At 44.4% G+C, this 23,023-nt stretch overlaps 1 protein-coding gene across 1 annotated transcript in view; it reads left to right on the top strand.

Annotated features, from left to right (window-relative positions):
- Positions 1-23,023, top strand: part of CACNA1I (calcium voltage-gated channel subunit alpha1 I) — a 2,078,868-nt gene that overhangs the window by 491,787 nt on the left and 1,564,058 nt on the right. The window contains 1 exon segment of the mRNA XM_040359583.1: positions 19,553-19,712. Coding sequence (XP_040215517.1) covers positions 19,553-19,712 — 160 coding nt within the window.

The raw sequence follows: 23,023 nt of genomic DNA, 5'->3' as shown, positions 1-23,023 counted from the left end.
CGGGGACTTCCCCCTCAGGATTCATAACAAACGCCGCACACGTGTAGAATTGGCGGGAATCCAAGTCGGATCCCGTCGCTGGCTCCCGCGATGGGGCTCGTAGGTGCTCAATCTCGCCGAGAAAGGGAGCGAGATTGACACAATATCGCGTGCACCTACTGTAGGGCGCAGGTCAGTAATCTTGAGTAGCAAGTACTGCTATACCTTACATCGGCAGTAGAAATGGTCATCACAGAAAATAGGGCTTGTCAGAGTGAGAGTGGCAGGGAACCTGGGTCCTTTTCCTGTTGATCAGGATCAAGCACCTTGCGGCATTCAAGAGGTGCATTCAGTATGCTCTTTCTATAATTTTCTAAGAGGAATGGAAGGAACATGGAGTAAGAAATGCAGTGGAAAATCGAGGATATCGATATCTAAGGGTCTGGTATGGATTTTGGGGGGCCCTAATACCATTTGTTTTACAATTTTTCTATTGCCGGCAATGTTTTTTTTTCCCATCCAAATGTCAGTGGGGCGTTGTTAAGGATGCCGTGGCTGGGTTATAATTTAACTACCTGTTATTCATTGTGCCCTGATTGGACAAAGCTTTGCCCAATCAGGGCTTAGAATGCCCTGTGCAGTGGACAAACATACCGCCAAGCACTCCACAAATTCGGGTGTTCCCCGACATCTCACAAGTCGGTGATTAGATATATAGCATGACAGAAACACCCAATGCATTTCAAATTGTGAATTATTTTCTCTTCCTCAGGGGTGTAGATCATGTAGAGACATAAATTCTCTAACATAGACAGGTCGTTGGATTCATTTCAACCATATTTTTGATGTATATCAATATATATCAGTTTATACATTAACATTGTATATAAGGAAGTACCCACCCACACTATGAGGTGAAAGTGACAACCATGGTTAGGAATGATTTAAAGTCCAGTACATTGTAACTTATCCTCAATTACCACCCAGGGGTCACCAGAATGAAGCTGTGAACCTGTGAGACAACTTTAGATTGCCATTGAAATTGCCAAGTAGTTTGGTACATGTGTAACTAAACAAACCCGGATCCGTTTGGCTCATCTCTTCTGCCAACTCAACCATATTTCACTACGTAGTTTTTTTCTATTAAGTGCATTTACTTGTAGCGCTACCCCCGGAGGAGCCGCTTAATGTATGTTTGGTTCTGTACTCTGCCTCGCAACCCCAAGAACGGTCCCAACCCCTCTGGCACACCTAGTTGGCAATATTAGTGCAAAACACAGCAATAGAGAGGAAACCCAATTGTGATAAACCAGGAAGTATATTTACTGAGACCCTGGGTTCCGTCGCGTCACAAGCTATGGAGCTATGTGAGACTCACACAATATTAAAGTAACAGTTCAAATATGTTTACGGTAATATCAAAACACAAGATACATATATATCAACTTGGTCCTTAACTACTTGCCGACCAGCCACCGCAGTTATACGGCGGCAGGTCGACTCCCCTGCGCAAGAGCATGTAGCTATACATCACCTCGCAAAGCGGCCACAAGGGGCGCGTGCGCGCCCCCCGCTCGTCCCTAATCCCGATGCGCGTGATCACCGCCGGGCACCCGTGATCGCTCGTTACAGAGTGAGGACCGGGAGCTGTGTGTGTAAACACACAGCTCCCGGTCCTGTCAGGGGGAAAAATGCCTGACCGTCTGTTCATACAATGTATGAACAGCAATCAGCCATTTCCCCTAGTGAGTCCACCCCCCCACAGTTAGAACACACCCAGGGAACATACTTAACCCCCTTCCCCGCCCCCTAGTGTTAACCCCATTTTTATAGTATGTGTAAGGGGTTAGCTCGGTAGCGGGGGTGTGTGACCTCCTGAGTGGGTTCACTAGACACTGAATTATACAGAGAGGCAGCCGTGGGTGGTTGAAAAAACAAGGGTTATGGTTTATTCTTCCATATTGCTGGAAACAAGTGCAAGCATCCACACAGCATAAACAAAACAAAACATAAAATAAACCCTGGCCACTTGGGCCGTCTACCTTCACAACACAGGAACCTACCTATGGAGTCTGGCACAGCCTACTGCTGGGCAGACACAGCTGGTCTTCCAGCAGAAAACAATAGTCTTTTTTTGATTTTCTTATCACACAGCAAAAATATCAACAACCACTTCACCTTCAGAAGTCTTCCTCAGCTCACTGCTCTCCTTAACTCAACAAGCCTCAGGATGCAGCATTGAGCAGTAATCCTCTGGACAACTTATAGAGGCCTTAATTTCCTCATTCTGAACAGCTGAAGCTATCCAACGTCATTAAACCTTTCTGGCTACCTCTGCAGCCGACACATGATAGTAATTGGTGAATTTTCTAAATAAGGCAGAAATGTATCTCCTGTCTGTGACAACACCCCCAGATTTACCTGACTTCCTGTCACATATCCCCCCCCCCTCTTGTTTCAACCCTAGGGTTGGGATACAGGTTGCCAGGCACGCATGTACTCGGGACAAACCATCTGCATTCCCCATTTTAACACCGGGGTGATGCGTTACCACAAAACTAAATTCTTGAAGGGCCAGGAACCACCTATTTATTCTCCTATTGGTCTCCTTGTTTTGTGCCATTCACTTCAATGGGGCATGATCCGTCACCAGTTCAAACTGTCTACCCACGAGGTAGTACCAGAGAGAATCCAAAGCCAATTTCACCGCCAAACACTCTTTCTCAATGGTGGCATAATTCTCCTCATGGGTCTTCAACTTTCGGCTGAGGTAAAGAACAGGGTGTTCCTCCCTCTTGATAATCTGGGACAGTACAGCTCCTAACCCCACATTTGACGCATCTGTCTGAACCACAAAGTCCTGTGAAAAAGCAGGCAAATTTAAAACTGGCTGACTACATAAGGCAGGGGTGCCCAACCAGTGGCCCGGAGGCCACATGTGGCCCACGAAGCCCTCTCATGTGGCCCGCGACCTCCCCATTCAGGGATGGTGGGTTTGCAAGCCCAGATCGTGGGCTGCTGACCCGCCACCCCAGAGAATCAGTGTGATGAATGAATCCTGGGGTAGAGGAAGCAAGCGGCTGCAGAACAGAGCCTTATAAGCCGATGCTTCCTATATAGTGCCAGCTCCTGTCACAGGCGGAGTGTTACCAAATGCGCTCTGCCTGGGACAGCAACAGCCGGCAATACCTGAATGGAAGACTGTTATTAAAGGTAAGTTTACTACTAAAATCACAGTGTATATATGAGCATCTTTCAAACTGATTTGCAGGCTCAGCGCAGAACACCCGCGGGTGACCTGCACTGAGCTAAAGACTTCTGTTATTACCTGCGGGTTTGGTGCACCACACCTGCAGGATATAATAGAAGTCTATGGCAAAGTGCAGCTAACCCGCATGAAAGCCATAGGTGTGCACTGCATTCTACCTTTGGTATCAGTGCATCAGTGGGAAAACAGCCTTAGGCCCCTTTGATACAATCAGCCCAACCTAATTGGACCCTCTGTTCACCTCTATGGAGCATCACTTGTAAATGGGCTTGTGGCCATTTATAACCACCTACCTTCAATCTAATCTGCTAAAAAAAAAACAGAAGGGGGATCCGTCTCCTTCTATCTGGGCAGATCAGATCGGAGGGCCCATAGGGTAGAGTGGGCTTTGTCGGTGTCTGCTCTGCATATGCAGAGTGGACACGGACCTGTCATCTGCCCACTCCACTGATTGTGGCCCGCGACCAGTTACCAAGTCGCTTAAGTGGCCCTCGCTCTTCAAAAGCTTGGGCACCTCTGACATAAGGCCTGTTTTAAAGCCTGAAAAGCTGTTTCTGCTTCGGGAGTCCATTTGGTCATGACAGACTCCTTCTCTTTGGTCAAATTGGTCAGGGGAGCAGCCTGTGAGGAAAAATGGGGGATAAAACGGCGATAATAACCTGTGATCCCCAAAAATGCACGCACCTGTTTCTTATTGGCGGGACTTGGCCAATCCTGAATAGCCTCAACTTTGTTTATCTGGGGCTTGATTAGACCTCTTCCAATGGTATACCCCAGATACTTCGCCTCTTCTAACCCAAGGGTACATTTTTTTGGATTGGCTGTAAACCCGGCTTCCCAGATGGAATCCAACACAGCCTGAACTTTTGGTAAGTGTGAGTCCCAATCCTCACTGTGGATGACCACATCATCGAGGTATGCAGCAGCATAGACTCGATGAGGCCGAAGGGTCTTATCCATGGTGCGTTGAAACGTGGCGGGAGCATTCTGTAACCCAAAAGGCATCCTCCGATATTGGAAAGATCCTTCTGGAGTTACAAATGCTGTTTTTTCCCTGGCCGATTCCGAGAGAGGAATTTGCCAATAACCCTTGGTCAGATCTAATGTCGTCATGTACCGGGCAGTGCCTAGGCGATTAATCAGTTCATCTATGCGGGGCATAGGATACGTGTCAAACTTAGTGATTTTTTTCAGGCGGTGAAAATCATTACAAAACCGCCAACTTCCATCTGATTTGGGTACTAAGACAATGGGACTGGACCAATCACTATTTGACTCTTCTATCACCCCTAGCTCAAGCATTCTTTTTACTTCCTGGCGAATTGCCTCTCGCCGGGCTTCTGGAATTCAATAAGGCTTCAACTTGACCTTATCCCCTGGTGTGGTGATAATGTCATGTTCAACTCCAGAGACCCAACCTGGCAAGTCTGAAAACTTCTCCCTATTTCGCAGCACAAACTCTTTAGCCTCCTGTTGCTGAGTTTTGGACAGAGTCTCCGCTATCCCAATGTCAGGGACAGCCAGGTTAAACGGAGCAGAAGATCGGGTAGACTTAGTGACCAAGGACTCTCTATCCTTCCATGGTTTCAACAAGTTCACATGATAGAGCTGCTCAGGTTTTCGTCTTCCCGGTTGGCTAATTTTATAATTCACCACCCCCATTTTCTCCAACACTTCATAGGGACCCTGCCATTTGGCTAGGAATTTACTTTTGACTGTGGGGACCAGCACCAACACCCTATCACCAGGTGCAAAGGAATGGACCTGGGCCCTACGATTTTAAATCCTTTGTTGAGCCAACTGGAGTTGGGCTAAATGTACCTTCACAATCGGCATCACTTGGCTATTCTATCTTGCATTTGTGCCACATGTTCAATCACACCTCGATGAGGGGACCTCTCACTCTCCCATGTTTCCCTGGCAATGTCCAGTAGGCCCCGGTGGTGCCTCCCGTACAGTAACTCAAACGGAGAGAACCCTGTGGACGATTGGGGAACCTCTCTTATGGCAAACATCAGATAAGGGAGCAGATAATCCCAATTCTTTCCGTCTTTATCCACCACCTTCCTCAACATTTGTTTTAAGGTTTTATTAAACCTTTCCACTAACCTGTCTGTTTGATGGTGATATACTGATGTACGTAATTGGGTCACTTTCAGGAGTTTACAAAGTTCTCTAGTCACACTAGACATAAATGGGGTGCCCTGGTCAGTTAGGACTTCCTTAGGGAGACCCACATGGCTGAAAACTTGAAATAACTCTTTAGCAATGGTTTTAGCAGAGGTGTTTCTGAGAGGAATCGCTTCTGGGTAACGGGTGGCATAGTCCATTATTACCAAGATGTGCTGCTGCCCTCTAGTGGACTTCAGTAAGGGGCCAACCAAGTCCATGGCGATCCTCTCAAAAGGGACCTCAATAATGGGCAGGGGTACCAACGGACTGCGGAAATGTGGCATGGGTGCAGTAATCTCACACACTGGACAGGAAAAGCAGTACACTTCCACTTCCTTAGTGATCCCAGGCCAATAAAACCTCTGGGTGATTCTCTCCCGGGTTTTTTCTGCTCCCAAATGTCCCCCAAGAATGTGCCCATGGGCCAGTTCCTAATAAAGAAAAATTATTCAGCGCTGGAATGTAAATATAAACTAAAAAATGCAAGCCAGCACTAAGGTAAATTCAAATAAAACACCTCACATTGACATCTAATAATAATAGTGCAGCGCAAAACAAACAATTTTAAACTATACACACAGAAAGTTAAAACATATGATATATGATGTATAATTAAAAATTATATAATAAAGTCCATATAAAGTGCTCAAGTGCAAAAAGATGATCCAAATCGGAATATAATAGTGCAAAAATCCAAAGGGTGATATCCAGAAGGAACCTCCACCAAATAGCAGGAATGGCCTCTCACCTTACAACTTCGACCTGCAATAGGTCACAAAGCATAATCAGAGAACCACCTGTTCTCAGAGGACAGCAAGCAATGCAGCAGTAGAACCACGATATCAGTCAGACTCAGGATCAGGACATGGCAATCAGGGCATAAAAAACAAAGGAGAGGAAATCTAGTGCTCTCTGAAGCCAAAATACATTTATTTAAGAATAAAAAACGAATACACTCACTGTATAAGCACTCTCAAACGAGTGCAGCGAAACAGCATAAAACATCCATAAGAGCATGGGTTTCAGTCTAGGTCGGCGATCGCGGTTGACGTCACATGTGGCCCCTTCCCCTCGTACGACGTTACGTCCCTATGAGCGGGACTTCATCAGCGTGGGGTGAAAAAAGGCAGCATGCAAACGTCCCGCTGTATAGGTATAAGAAGCCTGTGGCTGCCATGACACACCCACTAGTAATCAAGCCCTCCCATCAATCCTAATTAGACAACAAAGACTGTCAGCAAAGGAAGGCACAAACTGCACCATGATGGAAAAAAGTGACAGATTCGATCATAATGGGAAAAAGGAAACACATTCGATCGGAATACTATCAAAGGGCAGACTCCTAAATACCAAAAGTTATATATATGCAATAAGGATAGAAATCCTCAAAGGCAAAAAAGACCCCTTTAAAAAGAAATCTTACATAAAAAATATAAATGACGTCAGCCACGATCGCACACCCAAATTACATAAAATACATCAAAAACACATATGTAAATCCTTATATATTAACCCATTAAGGTCTCGAAAAGGAACACTACGTGTAACAGATAGATACTGGACATAAATGTTATGAATATTAAAAATAAAAATATTAATATTAAAATATATATATATAAAATATAATATATACAAAATATAATTAAAAATATTTAAAAATATTTAAAAATATACAGATACATAAGAAAGGGGGGATTATCTATTGGAAATAAAACAATTAAGGTCAAACTCTACATTTAAACCAGCTGGCGAGGATACTTTAGTCTCATATATCCAATAAGACTCACGCCGACTCAATTGGCGGATGTAATGTCCCCCTCGCCAATGTTTTGTAACTTTTTCAATGCCCCAGAATTTTAACCCTTTGGGATTCCTCTGGTGACACTGCCTAAAGTGTTTAGATACACTGTGACTCCTAATACCCCTTTTGATATTGCTGATATGTTCCCCCACTCTCACATGCAATGCCCGTGACGTGCGACCCACATACTGCAAGCCGCACTCACACTCAAGCATATAAACTACGCCGATAGTATCGCACGTAATTAATTGCTTGATGGGATACTCTAACTGGGTCACATTGGAACAGAAAGACTTCCGTTTCTTAATATGCTGTTTGACATGCTTGCAGGTCGCACAGCGACCGCAAGCATAAAATCCAGATAGGAAGTCAAAAAGTTTTGGCTGTGCAACAACTGGCGGGTCAATTACACCAGGGGCTAGACTATCCCTCAGAGAGGGGGCTTTTCTATAGATGAATTGTGGCCGATCCGGAAGGGCCGGACCCAAAACAACATCGCCCTTCAAGATGGGCCAGTGTTTGGCCACTATTTTTTCAAATTTCTTATACTGAATGTTATAGTCAAGCACCATTTTGAAGTTAGATGGCTCCTTATCAGTAATGGGTGGTTTGTCAGCTACAATAACACTCCTCTCTAACAGCCTAACTTTTTCCATTTCTTGCATAATCAAGGGGCGAGAGTAACCTTTAGACACAAATCGATTAGATAATTCCTGCGACTGGGCCAGATAATCCGACTCCAGGGTGCAATTCCTGCGGAGCCTCACAAACTGGCCCCGCGGGATATTGCATAGCCACAGACGATGGTGACAACTTGACAAAGGAATATATCCATTACGATCAACTGTTTTAAAATAATTTTTGGTTACAAGCACATTATCTGACTTGAATATCTCAAGGTCAAGGAAGTTTATCTTATCATGGGAGACTGTCCAAGTTAAAACTATATTCTTGGTATTAGAATTCAGTTTATCCATAAATAATTGTAATGAGGGCAGGTCACCCTCCCAGACCATGATAAGGTCATCAATGTACCTACGGTAACACCGCAACTGGTGCGGTCTATCTTGGAAAACAACGTCACGCTCCCAGTGCGCCATAAAGAGATTGGCCACACTGGGAGCGAAACGGGCTCCCATAGCAACTCCACATTGCTGAAGAAAAAATTCTTTATTAAACCAAAAATAATTTCTTAACAAACAAAATGTAAGGCAATCCAGCAAGAACTGCACATGATGCCTTTGAGGATTTCTATCCTTATTGCATATATATAACTTTTGGTATTTAGGAGTCTGCCCTTTGATAGTATTCCGATCGAATGTGTTTCCTTTTTCCCATTATGATCGAATCTGTCACTTTTTTCCATCATGGTGCAGTTTGTGCCTTCCTTTGCTGACAGTCTTTGTTGTCTAATTAGGATTGATGGGAGGGCTTGATTACTAGTGGGTGTGTCATGGCAGCCACAGGCTTCTTATACCTAGACAGCGGGACGTTTGCATGCTGCCTTTTTTCACCCCACGCTGATGAAGTCCCGCTCATAGGGACGTAACGTCGTACGAGGGGAAGGGGCCACATGTGACGTCAACCGCGATCGCCGACCTAGACTGAAACCCATGCTCTTATGGATGTTTTATGCTGTTTCGCTGCACTCGTTTGAGAGTGCTTATACAGTGAGTGTATTCGTTTTTTATTCTTAAATAAATGTATTTTGGCTTCAGAGAGCACTAGATTTCCTCTCCTTTGTTTTTTATGCCCTGATTGCCATGTCCTGATCCTGAGTCTGACTGATATCGTGGTTCTACTGCTGCATTGCTTGCTGTCCTCTGAGAACAGGTGGTTCTCTGATTATGCTTTGTGACCTATTGCAGGTCAAAGTTGTAAGGTGAGAGGCCATTCCTGCTATTTGGTGGAGGTTCCTTCTGGATATCACCCTTTGGATTTTTGCACTATTATATTCCGATTTGGATCATCTTTTTGCACTTGAGCACTTTATATGGACTTTATTATATAATTTTTAATTATATATCATATATCATATGTTTTAACTTTCTGTATGTATAGTTTAAAATTGTTTGTTTTGCGCTGCACTATTATTATTAGATGTCAATGTGAGGTGTTTTATTTGAATTTACCTTAGTGCTGGCTTGCATTTTTTAGTTTATATTTACATTCCAGCGCTGAATAATTTTTCTTTATTAGTATATTTCTCAATTCATTTATATTTGGCTGCAGGAAATGGATGTCTTTTCTTACTTAGAGAACCGTGAGGTTACCCTTACTGACGTTTTCTCAGAGGCTGCAGTTGCCTCTGACTCTGGAGATCTCAATATCTCTTTTAAAAAATTGGGACACTTATTCGATAAAAAAATAAGGACCTGGTGGGATATTGTCACCTTTGAACAATATCTTGTGACTAAAATCATACCCAGACGTCTAAGGTGGGATTTGCCACCTAATGACGGGTTTACTGATGAGGAGTCAATCAAAGAATGGTTCAATTTTTTTACTGAAAAAGGCTTTGAGCTTATCAGGTTTTTACTATCCCGCAAACAGCGGAAGAAGTTATGGTTGGAGAGTCAAATTAAAGAGATAACTGACCGTATTGAGCGACATAAGGACACCTCTGAGTTCATTCGCCTCTCTGGGGAGCTTAAAAATAAGCTTGAAAAATGGGATAAAGAGACCCAAGCAAAAAAGCGCAAGAAGTTCTTGCGTGATGTGAATGATTTTGGGGTGCCTAACGTTTACAAGTGGCAATCTCTTAGCTCTCTGTCTTTAGCCCCTACTTTATCTGCATCAATGGATACCTCTGAACCACCCCCTCCCATGTTATCCCAGGGATCTGAGATTAACCATGGTGATGGGGTGTCAACTAGGACACCTTTGAGACCATTCAGTCCTCTAAACAGAGGAGGGGGTCCTACAAGGGGAAGGGGTAAAAGTAAAAATAACAAAAATAAAAATACGAGAGGAAAAGCGGGTCACCAAGTCGGTAGACTACCTCAATCACCTGGACCTGATTCTCAGGCCATTCCCCCCTGGAGGACAGTCTCTAACAGGGGGAACGGACAGGGTGGTGGGAGGGGTGGCGTCCCAGGGGGGGCCCCACCTCTGCCCACCTATAATTACTATGCACCTTTGCAGAACTATTGGGAAGGACCTCCACCTACCAATCAGCATTTTTTAGGGCAGGGGAGGACCCCTTGGAGGGGACCTCCGCCTTACCCACCTCCTTGGATAGGGGATTGGGGGGAGAACGGTCCTCCTCCTCTAAGTCAGACCCCAAGGGGGAAATCCACCCTAAAGAGAAAAAATCTAGAGGGGTCAGAGGCGGTAGAAGAGCCCAAAAGGCCAAGGTCCTGATAGGTACTGAAATTTTTAACCTTAGCGGAGTTCCTTTGACCGATGATGAAACTAGAGTTTTAGATAGAGGCTTAAAATTTGCCCCGATCCGGAATATGAACAAATTTCAGACTTATGTCAATGTACAAAAGTACACCAGAAGTCTGAATATGAAAAAGTATTTCTTGTCTAATCCAATAGAGAGGAATTCCTCTGGGATTACTCCGGGTCATTCGAATCTTAGGAACCGCTCTACTTTTAACCCACAATATACAGATACTAGGCATCTTGATGTCTTTCGCAATATGGTGTGTAAAGATTTGGAAAGTCTCAACATCAAGAGAGTGAAAGATTCTCAATGTATTAAGCGTGGAATTTTATCACTAGAAAAACGGAATGATATAGTGATTCGTCCCGCTGATAAGGGGGGGGGGCTTGTTGTGCTCAGTAAGGCTTATTATTTCGAGGAGATGAGCAGACTTTTGAGCGACCGTAGTACTTATTCTGTATTGCGGGGTGATCCTATGGTGATGTATAAAAATGAGCTGCATTCTTTGGTGGAAGTGGGTAAGGGTAAGGGTGTTCTGACCAGTAAGGAGGCCTCTTATTTAGATCCTTTTTACTGCCGGACTCCCATTATCTACTTTCTACCGAAATTACATAAGGATGCTGAAAGGCCTCCTGGCCGCCCTATTGTAAACGGCATAGATTCCGTCAGTTCCCGACTGGGACAATATCTTGATGTTTTTCTACAACCCCTTGTATGTAGGTTGCCTGCTTACCTCAGGGATACTAAACAGATCATTCAGATTTTGGATACTATCCCCTGCACTCCCAATACCATTCTTGTGACTGCAGATGTAGGGTCGCTCTATACCATCATCGATCACGAAGCAGCCTTGACTTCGGTTCGTTGGGCGTTAGAGTCCTCCGACCTTAGCTACGATCATGTGCAGTTCTTGCTGGATTGCCTTAAATTTTGTTTGTTAAGAAATTATTTTTGGTTTAATAAAGAATTTTTTCTTCAGCAATGTGGAGTTGCTATGGGAGCCCGTTTCGCTCCCAGTGTGGCCAATCTCTTTATGGCGCACTGGGAGCGTGACGTTGTTTTCCAAGATAGACCGCACCAGTTGCGGTGTTACCGTAGGTACATTGATGACCTTATCATGGTCTGGGAGGGTGACCTGCCCTCATTACAATTATTTATGGATAAACTGAATTCTAATACCAAGAATATAGTTTTAACTTGGACAGTCTCCCATGATAAGATAAACTTCCTTGACCTTGAGATATTCAAGTCAGATAATGTGCTTGTAACCAAAAATTATTTTAAAACAGTTGATCGTAATGGATATATTCCTTTGTCAAGTTGTCACCATCGTCTGTGGCTATGCAATATCCCGCGGGGCCAGTTTGTGAGGCTCCGCAGGAATTGCACCCTGGAGTCGGATTATCTGGCCCAGTCGCAGGAATTATCTAATCGATTTGTGTCTAAAGGTTACTCTCGCCCCTTGATTATGCAAGAAATGGAAAAAGTTAGGCTGTTAGAGAGGAGTGTTATTGTAGCTGACAAACCACCCATTACTGATAAGGAGCCATCTAACTTCAAAATGGTGCTTGACTATAACATTCAGTATAAGAAATTTGAAAAAATAGTGGCCAAACACTGGCCCATCTTGAAGGGCGATGTTGTTTTGGGTCCGGCCCTTCCGGATCGGCCACAATTCATCTATAGAAAAGCCCCCTCTCTGAGGGATAGTCTAGCCCCTGGTGTAATTGACCCGCCAGTTGTTGCACAGCCAAAACTTTTTGACTTCCTATCTGGATTTTATGCTTGCGGTCGCTGTGCGACCTGCAAGCATGTCAAACAGCATATTAAGAAACGGAAGTCTTTCTGTTCCAATGTGACCCAGTTAGAGTATCCCATCAAGCAATTAATTACGTGCGATACTATCGGCGTAGTTTATATGCTTGAGTGTGAGTGCGGCTTGCAGTATGTGGGTCGCACGTCACGGGCATTGCATGTGAGAGTGGGGGAACATATCAGCAATATCAAAAGGGGTATTAGGAGTCACAGTGTATCTAAACACTTTAGGCAGTGTCACCAGAGGAATCCCAAAGGGTTAAAATTCTGGGGCATTGAAAAAGTTACAAAACATTGGCGAGGGGGACATTACATCCGCCAATTGAGTCGGCGTGAGTCTTATTGGATATATGAGACTAAAGTATCCTCGCCAGCTGGTTTAAATGTAGAGTTTGACCTTAATTGTTTTATTTCCAATAGATAATCCCCCCTTTCTTATGTATCTGTATATTTTTAAATATTTTTAAATATTTTTAATTATATTTTGTATATATTATATTTTATATATATATTTTAATATTAATATTTTTATTTTTAATATTCATAACATTTATGTCCAGTATCTATCTGTTACACGTAGTGTTCCTTTTCGAGACCTTAATGGGTTAATATATAAGGATTTACATATGTGTTTTTGATGTATTTTATGTAATTTGGGTGTGCGATCGTGGCTGACGTCATTTATATTTTTTATGTAAGATTTCTTTTTAAAGGGGTCTTTTTTGCCTTTGAGGATTTCTATCCTTATTGCATATATATAACTTTTGGTATTTAGGAGTCTGCCCTTTGATAGTATTCCGATCGAATGTGTTTCCTTTTTCCCATTATGATCGAATCTGTCACTTTTTTCCATCATGGTGCAGTTTGTGCCTTCCTTTGCTGACAGTCTTTGTTGTCTAATTAGGATTGATGGGAGGGCTTGATTACTAGTGGGTGTGTCATGGCAGCCACAGGCTTCTTATACCTAGACAGCGGGACGTTTGCATGCTGCCTTTTTTCACCCCACGCTGATGAAGTCCCGCTCATAGGGACGTAACGTCGTACGAGGGGAAGGGGCCACATGTGACGTCAACCGCGATCGCCGACCTAGACTGAAACCCATGCTCTTATGGATGTTTTATGCTGTTTCGCTGCACTCGTTTGAGAGTGCTTATACAGTGAGTGTATTCGTTTTTTATTCTTAAATAAATGTATTTTGGCTTCAGAGAGCACTAGATTTCCTCTCCTTTGTTTTTTATGCCCTGATTGCCATGTCCTGATCCTGAGTCTGACTGATATCGTGGTTCTACTGCTGCATTGCTTGCTGTCCTCTGAGAACAGGTGGTTCTCTGATTATGCTTTGTGACCTATTGCAGGTCGAAGTTGTAAGGTGAGAGGCCATTCCTGCTATTTGGTGGAGGTTCCTTCTGGATATCACCCTTTGGATTTTTGCACTATTATATTCCGATTTGGATCATCTTTTTGCACTTGAGCACTTTATATGGACTTTATTATATAATTTTTAATTATATATCATATATCATATGTTTTAACTTTCTGTATGTATAGTTTAAAATTGTTTGTTTTGCGCTGCATGGGCCAGTTCCAACATCTTGCGGTACGGTTTAGGCACTACCAGTTGCTCAATGGTGTCCTCTATCCTCTGTGACACTCGATATAACAGGTCCCTTTCAATAATGAAGTAAGGGAGGGCAACCCTCTCGTCAGGGTTAACTAACTCCCCATCTATCTTCACTACATTCTCCCGGGCTCTTAGCAATGTGGGGTCCCTCAATTGCTCAGTGATGAAATTTTCTCTGTGCACCTCAAGGTCATCAAACCCTATCGGCCGCTGTTCCTCTTCTGAGGTAGCCGGCTCCTCCCTAGGGACTGGTGTTTCCCCTGCTAAGACTGAGAATGGAAACTCAGGAGAATCCTCACAGTTAGAGCATTCTGGAGTAGATGGTTCAGGCTCAGAAGAACCACTTACTGGGGAATCTGGGCAATCCCAGAGTTCCCAGAACTTTGGGAAATCCCTTCCCACAATGGCGTCATGTGGCAGTCGGGGAACTAGACCCACTTGGTGACACAAGTTACCGAGGGAGGTTTCAAAGGAAAACCGTAGTCACCGGATATTCTCGAGTGTCCCCATGTACACAAACTACAGCCATTTTCCTAGGATGTAAGGTTTTTCCCACCACTAGATCACTTTTCACTAAGGTGACCAGGCTACCTGAATTCAACAATACCACAACATCTTTACCATCTAAGCACATTCTACATAAAGGTTTCTCATTCCCATTTACTGCAGTGCATGTGGTTGCAAAAAGGGACTGTCGTCTCTCTGTCAAAGTCACACTGCATGGGTTCATCAACCGCTGGGCAAACCACTGTTACATGTCCCTCTTCCCGGCAAAGGTAACAAATCAACCTTCTGGTTCTCTCTTGTGGGATGGGTCTTCCAGGCCGCTCTCGCCAACCACTAGCAGTGGTCCCGATACTACCTCTAGTTGTTCTTTGGTCCCTCTCTCCACCCCCATCCCCTGTTGCAGTCTTACCTATAGGTGGGGAGGGTCTGGTCTTGGGGTGGAAAGTCTGTGCGTCTCTGGGGAAAGGGGACAAATTTTCTGTTGTTAGGTACCTTTCGACCAGGTCTACTAGTTTGTCTGCGGTTTCTGGACCGCCATGGCTCACCCATTTCTGCAGGGTGTTAGGAAGAGACCTAAGAAATTTGTCCATGACTACTCGCTCCAAAATTTTTGGTCTGGACAGAGTTTCTGGCTGCAGCCATTTCCTGGCCAAATGGATGAGGTCATACATCTGCGATCGAGGTGGCTTCTTTAGCTGATGACTCCAATTGTGGACCCGCTGAGCACGAACAGCCAGGGTTACACCAAAATGTGCCAATATTTCCTCTTTTAACCGATCATAGTTTTTTGCATCTGCAAGCTCCAAATCAATATATGGCTTTTGGGCTTCTCCAGATAATAGGGGGGTCACTAGTCCAGCCCACTGTTCTTTAGGCCAACTATTTTTCCGCTGTTCTCTCAAACATGGTCAGAAACATCTCAGGGTCATCATCTGCAGTTTTCTTTGGCAATAAGTGGCTTACCCGAAAAGTCGGTATGTTACTGGCCTGACTCCCAACCTCGGCCTGCTGTCTCTGAAGCTGTTTCACGATGGCCTCCATTTGCTGCTGGTGTCTCTGTTCCAAGCCTGCAATGCTCTCTTGGTGAGCTGCAAGGCTCTGCTGCAAACCTGCATTTGTCTGCTGTTGATTTGCATTTGCTATAGCCAGCTGCTTTGGTATCTCCTCCATTTTGGGTTTACTTTAACTGCCCGCGGCACTCCACCATGTGTAAGGGGTTAGCTCGGTAGCGGGGGTGTGTGACCTCCTGAGTGGGTTCACTACACACTGAATTATACAGAGAGGCAGCCGTGGGTGGTTGAAAAAACAAGGGTTATGGTTTATTCTTCCATATTGCTGGAAACAAGTGCAAGCATCCACACAGCATAAGCAAAACATAAAATAAACCCTGGCCACTTGGGCCGTCTACCTTCACAACACAGGAACCTACCTATGGAGTCTGGCACAGCCTACTGCTGGGCAGACACTGCTGGTCTTCCAGCAGAAAACAATAGTCTTTTTGATTTTCTTATCACACAGCAAAAATATCAACAACCACTTCACCTTCAGAAGTCTTCCTCAGCTCACTGCTGTCCTTAACTCAACAAGCCTCAGGATGCAGCATTGAGCAGTAATCCTCTGGACAACTTATAGAGGCCTTAATTTCCTCATTCTGAACAGCTGAAGCTATCCAACGGCCTTAAACCTATCTGGCTACCTCTGCAGCCGACACCTGATAGCAGGGCCGTTCGAAGGAATTTGAGGGCCCCAAGCAAAATGGGGGCCCCCAAGCAACCCCCCCATGCAAAGCCTACGTTAACGCTACACTATTTTTTTTTCTATTCTTACCTCCCGTTCTTCCCTGTAGGCTGCCGCTGTAGCGTGGCCGAGCTCCTCTTCCCCAGTCCCCTATCAGATAGTGCCGAGTACCGCACGTGGTACAGGAGATTCAGTTTCCTGTCTTCCTGGCCGGACTGAAAGGAAGTGAGCACTCAGTGTGTATTTCCTGTCAGTCCGGCCGGGAACAGGAAACTGAATCTCCTGTTCCACGCGCGGTACCCGGTCAGACTGACAGGACTCCAGGTGGAAGGAATAGGAGCTTGGCCATGCTACAGCCTGGGAAGGGGAAGTTGGGGGCCCCAGGCCAGCTTGTGGCCCCTGTAGTGACGGGCCTGCCTGATAGTAAGTGGTGAATTTTCTAAACAAGGCAGAAATGTATCTCCCGTCTGTGACAACACCCCCAGATTTACCTGACTTCCTGTCACATAATCCAATGCATTTTTATAGCACTGATCGCTATAAAAATGGTCCCAAAAATGTGTCAAAAGTGTTCGCCATAATGTCGCAGTACTGAAAAAAAATCACTGATCGCCGCCATTACTAGTAAAAAAAAAATATTAATAAAAATGCCAAAAAACTACCCCCTATTTTGTAAACGCTATAACTTTTGCGCAAACCAATCAATAAACGTTTATTGCAATTTGCTTTTAGGAAAAATATGTAGAAGAATACGTATTGGCCTAAACTGAGGAAAAAAAATAGTTTTTTTTTATATATTTTTGGGTGATATTTATTATAGCAAAAAGTAAAAAATATAATTTTTTTCAAAATTGTTGCTATATTTTTGTTTATACCGCAAAAACTAAAAACCGCAGAGGTGATCAAATACCACCAAAAGAAAGCTATATTTGTGGGAAAAAAAGGACGCCAATTTTGTTTGGGAGCCATGTCGCACGACCGCGCAATTGTCAGTTAAAGCGACGCAGTGCCGAATCGCAAAAAGTTCTCTGGGGATTTGTGTGGGGAATAGGCGTTCCTAAGCCAAGTGGATTTGATTGACGGGCTGCTAAAGCACGTAGCGCCTTCTGAAAATACCCAAAGTGACACTCGGGTGTTTTACGGCGATATACGGAGCCTGCGCCTGCCGTGTAGAGCTGACTGCGCAGGCGCCGTAAACACCCGAGTGTCACTTTGGGTATTTTCGGAAGGTGTGACGCGCTTTAGCAGCCCGTCAATCAACTCTGCTTGGCTTAGGAACGCCTATACCCGGAAGGAATCCCCGCTCGGAGCCGGATAACAACGGCTGATAAAACGATAAGTACAAAAAAAAAAACAGCATACTGCAGATGTCAGCAGTATGCTGGATCTAATGGCAGAAAGTAGATTTTTGGGTGAACCTCCGCTTTAATTGTGAATATACACAGATATTAACTCAACACAGGGACCTATGTGAACAGGTTGACAGGAGAGTAGACACCTGGCACTATATCTTAGGCGTCAGATGCCTCCCTTCTGTCTCCTCAACCCACAAGCCAGCAAACCTGCACAATATAGAAACAGTATAAACAGTATTATAATCAATATGATGGCTCCCTTTAGCAGTTCAATGCAATAGAGCACATGAGGGGAGAGGATTATAAAAAGGTAAGGAAAGGTATTTCTTGAAATCAAGATATCTTCAGCTAGCCTCTTTATGTTGTAAAATAAGTAATCCAAAATGGCAAGTTGTATCAGAGTTGGCAAAGCTGTGACTTATCCTGGTAGTGGTACAACTTCCTTATTTTATGAGCCTAAATGTGTCATCTGATGTGACTACTGAAATCAGCAATGAGTAATGAGCAAAGGCATCTGCTTGCATTGTCTGTTATAATAGAGGATGTAACTTCTGTGGGACTACAAGTATCAACAGTTAGACTGTAGGTGATATCAAACTGTGGTGTCCATAACTATAATATGGGCTATGCCCGCTCACCACATCCAGATCTCAGATGTCTTAGGTGACAGTATAGATGATAAGACTCCAGCTGGAACTCTTTCTCTGTGTCTTGTCTTTGCTTTGTATAATGGACGACACAACATCCTCTGGTCCACTGCACTGAAGGAGCGATTCTGTCCGCAGATATCCCTCTGGATGTAGCTATCTGGCTCCCTGCTGTGTAGGCCGCAAATCAGCAGCAAACTCCCTGCCACACAGACCTCCTGCTGGCAGTGTCAAGACAGCGTCCAGAGAGACCGTACCTCTCCCTCAGGTCTGGTCTCTTCCCTCCCTCAAGGCTGACTGAACTTTATCCTCAAGACACAAAATGTAGTCTTTTACTTTCCTGTCAGCAAAGCATCATGTGGTTTGCAGTTCTCCCTGTATACCAGGCCATTTTGTGTGAAAACCTAATGTCCCAGAATCCATTGTTGCTCTCCCTCACAATCTCTTCCATTGGCTGTTGTAACTGTGCTCTTGGGTTTCCTCTTCCAGCCAACAGGGGCACAATAGAGACCACTGAATCCAGAGCTCTGGACATGACATGACAGGCAACTTTCTCCCTAACTGATGCTGGAAAGCGTGTGTACATTGTTCTGGCCAGTTTGGCAAGATTTGCGAGTTATAGAGTGAGACACCCGATACATACTATATATTTGTTCTGAAAATACTGGTTTCCAGGATGTCTTTGTGATTTTATGATTTTTTATACTTTATGTACTACAAACCTGGAACAAATATGCAGCTATAGAAATAAGAGGGAAGCTAGAATAATGAATCTGCACACTGATGACATGTCAATAATCGAAAAACATTAAAACTTTTGGCTCAGCAAAGCAACAGTCTAACAGCTTCAGCAGTGGAAATCCACAATTCCAAGAAAGATAGATGGATAGATAGTGATAATAATTTTCTGTAAGTGAGTTTTAAAGAAATTCTGCAGATAAGTGAGTTAATAAAGAAGCCAGATCGAACACATTCTGAACTGTCCTATCCATTCCACAAATCAGATTACTAAATTTTGCATGCACAGGAAGATTTAACTTTTACGTCACACTATAGCATGTGAGTTGTAATGACAGGTTTTTCCATTTGTGTGCTGTGGTGTCCCCATTGCTTTTCATGTGCTGGGTTGATATTTCCTATTTAAATTGTTTCTTTTCATGAATGTGTCCTTTTTGCCGATTCTGATACTTTTTTAATCCCTTCTTGAAATTACTCCTTTTCTTCCTCCTCTCTGCTCTTTTGTCTCTTTCCCTACACAGGTATGAGAATCTTGGTGAATTTACTGCTGGACACACTGCCTATGCTAGGAAACGTACTCCTTCTGTGTTTCTTTGTCTTTTTTATATTTGGAATAATTGGGGTACAGCTTTGGGCTGGACTTCTACGTAACCGTTGTTTCTTAGAGGAAAACTTTACTATGTAAGTCAAATGCCATTAAAATCCATTGAATGGATTTGCACTATACTAATTTACTTTACAATATGTATATATGAAAACAATTGTTTTCTAATTATTTGACAGTATATGTACTTTTAGCTATATTGACTCTGATGCATTATGATGACTCAAATAATGATAATGTACAATAATCATAAACTAAGATTGGCGAATGCCTAATGGAATGCCTAATGCCCTGTACACATGATCGGTTCATCCGATGAAAACGGTTTGATGGATTATTTCATCAGATATCCGATGAAGCTGACTTTCATCAGTCTTGCCTACACACCATCAGTTAAAAAAACGATCGAGTCAAAACGCGGTGACGTAAAACACAACGACGTGCTGAGAAAAATGAAGTTCATTGCTTGATTCTGAGCATGCGTGGATTTTTAACCGATGGACGTGCCCACAGACGATCGTTTTTTTCTATCGTTTTTTTAACCATCAGATAATTTTAAAACAAGTTCCTCGTTTTTTCACCGATGGGGCCCACACACGATCGGTTCGTCTGATGAAAACGGTCCATCAGACTGTTTTCATCAGACGAACCAATCGTGTGTACGCGACATTACAGTTTTAACATTTAAAAATATGGATTTAACCAGTTGCCGACTGGCCGCTGTCGTTTTACGGCAGCAGGTTGGCTCTCCTGCGCGAGAGCCCGTAATATAACGTTGGGTGCGTGAACAGCTAGGGGGCGTGCGCGCGTGCGCCCCCGCCATTCCAGACGATCAGATTTGCTTTGGAACTGATCAATCCCCAGGTCCAGGCCAATAAAATCTGGCCTGGACCTGGTGATCACTCTCAGCCAATGGTTTTCTTCCCTGTCTCTGAAACTGTAAAAATTGACAGGGGAAGTGATGCTCTCTCCCTCGTGTCAGTCTTTTCGTTCCAGACCGAGAAGGAGAGAGCATCTAACAGTGAGTTGCACAACACTACACTGACACCAGGTCACGTAGGCACACAATTAACCCCCCTGATCACCCCCCAAATTAACCCCATTCACTGCCTGTCACTGTGTCACCCAGTACAGCGATCAGATTTTTTTTTGATCGCTGTACTAGTGTCATTAGTGACTAAAATAATTGTTAGGGTAATTAGTCTTAGTCCCTAATAAGTCTAGGGACCCCCCTAACCCCCCCAATAAAGGTTTAACCCCTTTATTACCCCCTGTCACCAGTGATCACAGTATAAGTGTCACGGGTGATGCAGTTTAGCTAGTTTATTTTTTTTATAGCGTCAAGGCACCCGCCATATTTTTCCCAATAAAGGTTTAACCGGCGGGTGATCAAAGTTTGGTTTTAGCGCCAGATAGGGTCTGCGTCGCCCCAGGCAGGGTCAGATTAGTGCCAGTAGCGCGAACACCCACGCACGCACCATACGCCTCCCTTCGTGGTATAGTATCTGAACGGATCGATACCTGTTCTGATCAGATCTATACTAGCGTCCCCTGCAATTTAGGGTTCCCAAAAACGAATTGTTAGCGGGATCAGCCCAGATACCTGCTAGCACCTGCGTTTAGCCCCTTCGCCCAGCCCACCCAAGTGCAGTATCGATCGATCGATCACTGTCACAAAACACAGAAACACATAACTGCAGCGTTCGCAGAGTCAGGCCTGATCTCTGCGATCGCTAACAGTTTTTTGGTAGCGTTTGACTCAGTCGCTGACAGGTCAGGTGCTTTTTTACCTGTGAATCTTACTACTGTACCCCTAAATTTAGAGCCCAAAATGGCAAATTGAAGGTACAGTAGTGAAGAGGCCTACTTGTTTTGGAGCATGACAGATAGTGAGGAGGAGGTCACGCATCTGTCAGATTCTGTCTCAGAATACGATCCTGTAGACGGCAGCGGCTCCCTGACAGATAGCTCTGACGATGGAGTTGTGGTCCCTGCCAAGGTCAGGCGTACCAGACCCCGATCTTCTGCTGTTGTTGAGGTGCAAGAACCGCAGGACTCTCGTATGGAGCAGAGAAGTACTAGTGCCGCCATTCCTTCTGGTGAACTGGCAAGCACCAGTGGCCTAGTACATCCTGGTCGTTCATCCAGCACTGCAGTATCACGTGGTGACGTGGCGAGTCCCATAAGTGCAGTTCAAGCTGGCGAGGTGGCAAGCACAAGTAGTGTCCCGCTGCCACCAAGAAGAAGAAGAAGACAGACAGGCCCGTCGTCCCCATAGTCCCCTTCCTGCAGAATTCGCCAATCCTGATTGGGTACCCACCACTTCTGCAGCACCCGTACTTCCCCCATTCACTGGCCAACTCGAAATTCAGGTGGATTTTTATTTACTTTTTTTCACTGAAGATCTCTATAGATCTATTGTGGACCAAAGCAATTTGTATGCTGGTCAATACATTACCACTAATCCCCAGCTGTCCCTTGCCAAAGATTGGAAACCAATTACGGTTTCCAAATTTAAGATATTTCTGGGCCTTTCCCTCATCATGGGCATGACTAAAAAGAGTGAGCTGCGGTTGTATTGGTCCACGCACCCAGTTCACTATATGCCCATTTTCTCTGCCTTTATGGCCAGGACACAATACGAGCAGATCTTGCGGTTCATGCATTTCAGTGACAATGAACTCTGTCGTCCTCGGGAGACCCTGGCTTCAATCTGCTCTACAAAATTCGGCCCCTCAAACCACTTCAACCAACGTTTTGCAGCCTTGTATAATCCCGATCAAGTTGTCTGCGTTGATGAGTCCCTGATTAAGTTTTCTGGCCGCTTGTCTTTCAAGCAGTTCCTTCCCAGCAAGCGTGCCAGGTACGGGATCAAGTTGTATAAGCTCTGTGACAGGGCAACAGGCTATACATCTAGCTTTATGGTTTATGAGGGAAAAGATAGCCACGTAGAGCCGGAGAACTGCCCAGATTACATAGGGAGCGCTGGTAGGATAGTGTGGGAATTGGTGTCACCCTTATTCGGAAAGGGGTACCACTTGTACGTGGACAATTATTACACAAGTGCGACACTTTTTAGTCACCTTTTTGATTATGGAATTGGCGCATGTGACACTGTGCGACATAATCGCCGGGGATTCCCCCAACGGCTTGTAGAATCCCGTCTTAGTCGGGGGGAGAGAGCCTGCTTATAGTGTAATAATTTGTTAGCAGTAAAGTGGAGGGATTCACGGAATGTTTTCGCTCTGTTCACGCAGACACGGCAGTCCAAATTCGTACGGCGACTGGTGTTGTGGAGAAACCCCTTTGTATCCACGAGTACAACCTTAACATGGGAGGGGTGGACCTCAATGACCAGTTGTTGGTGCTGTACCTAAGGCCAGATGCT

Source organism: Rana temporaria, chromosome 7, assembly GCF_905171775.1.
Source record: "Rana temporaria chromosome 7, aRanTem1.1, whole genome shotgun sequence".
Taxonomy (NCBI): domain Eukaryota; kingdom Metazoa; phylum Chordata; class Amphibia; order Anura; family Ranidae; genus Rana; species Rana temporaria.
Note: the sequence above shows the minus strand (reverse complement) of the source record. Positions and strands in the feature narration are given on the sequence as shown.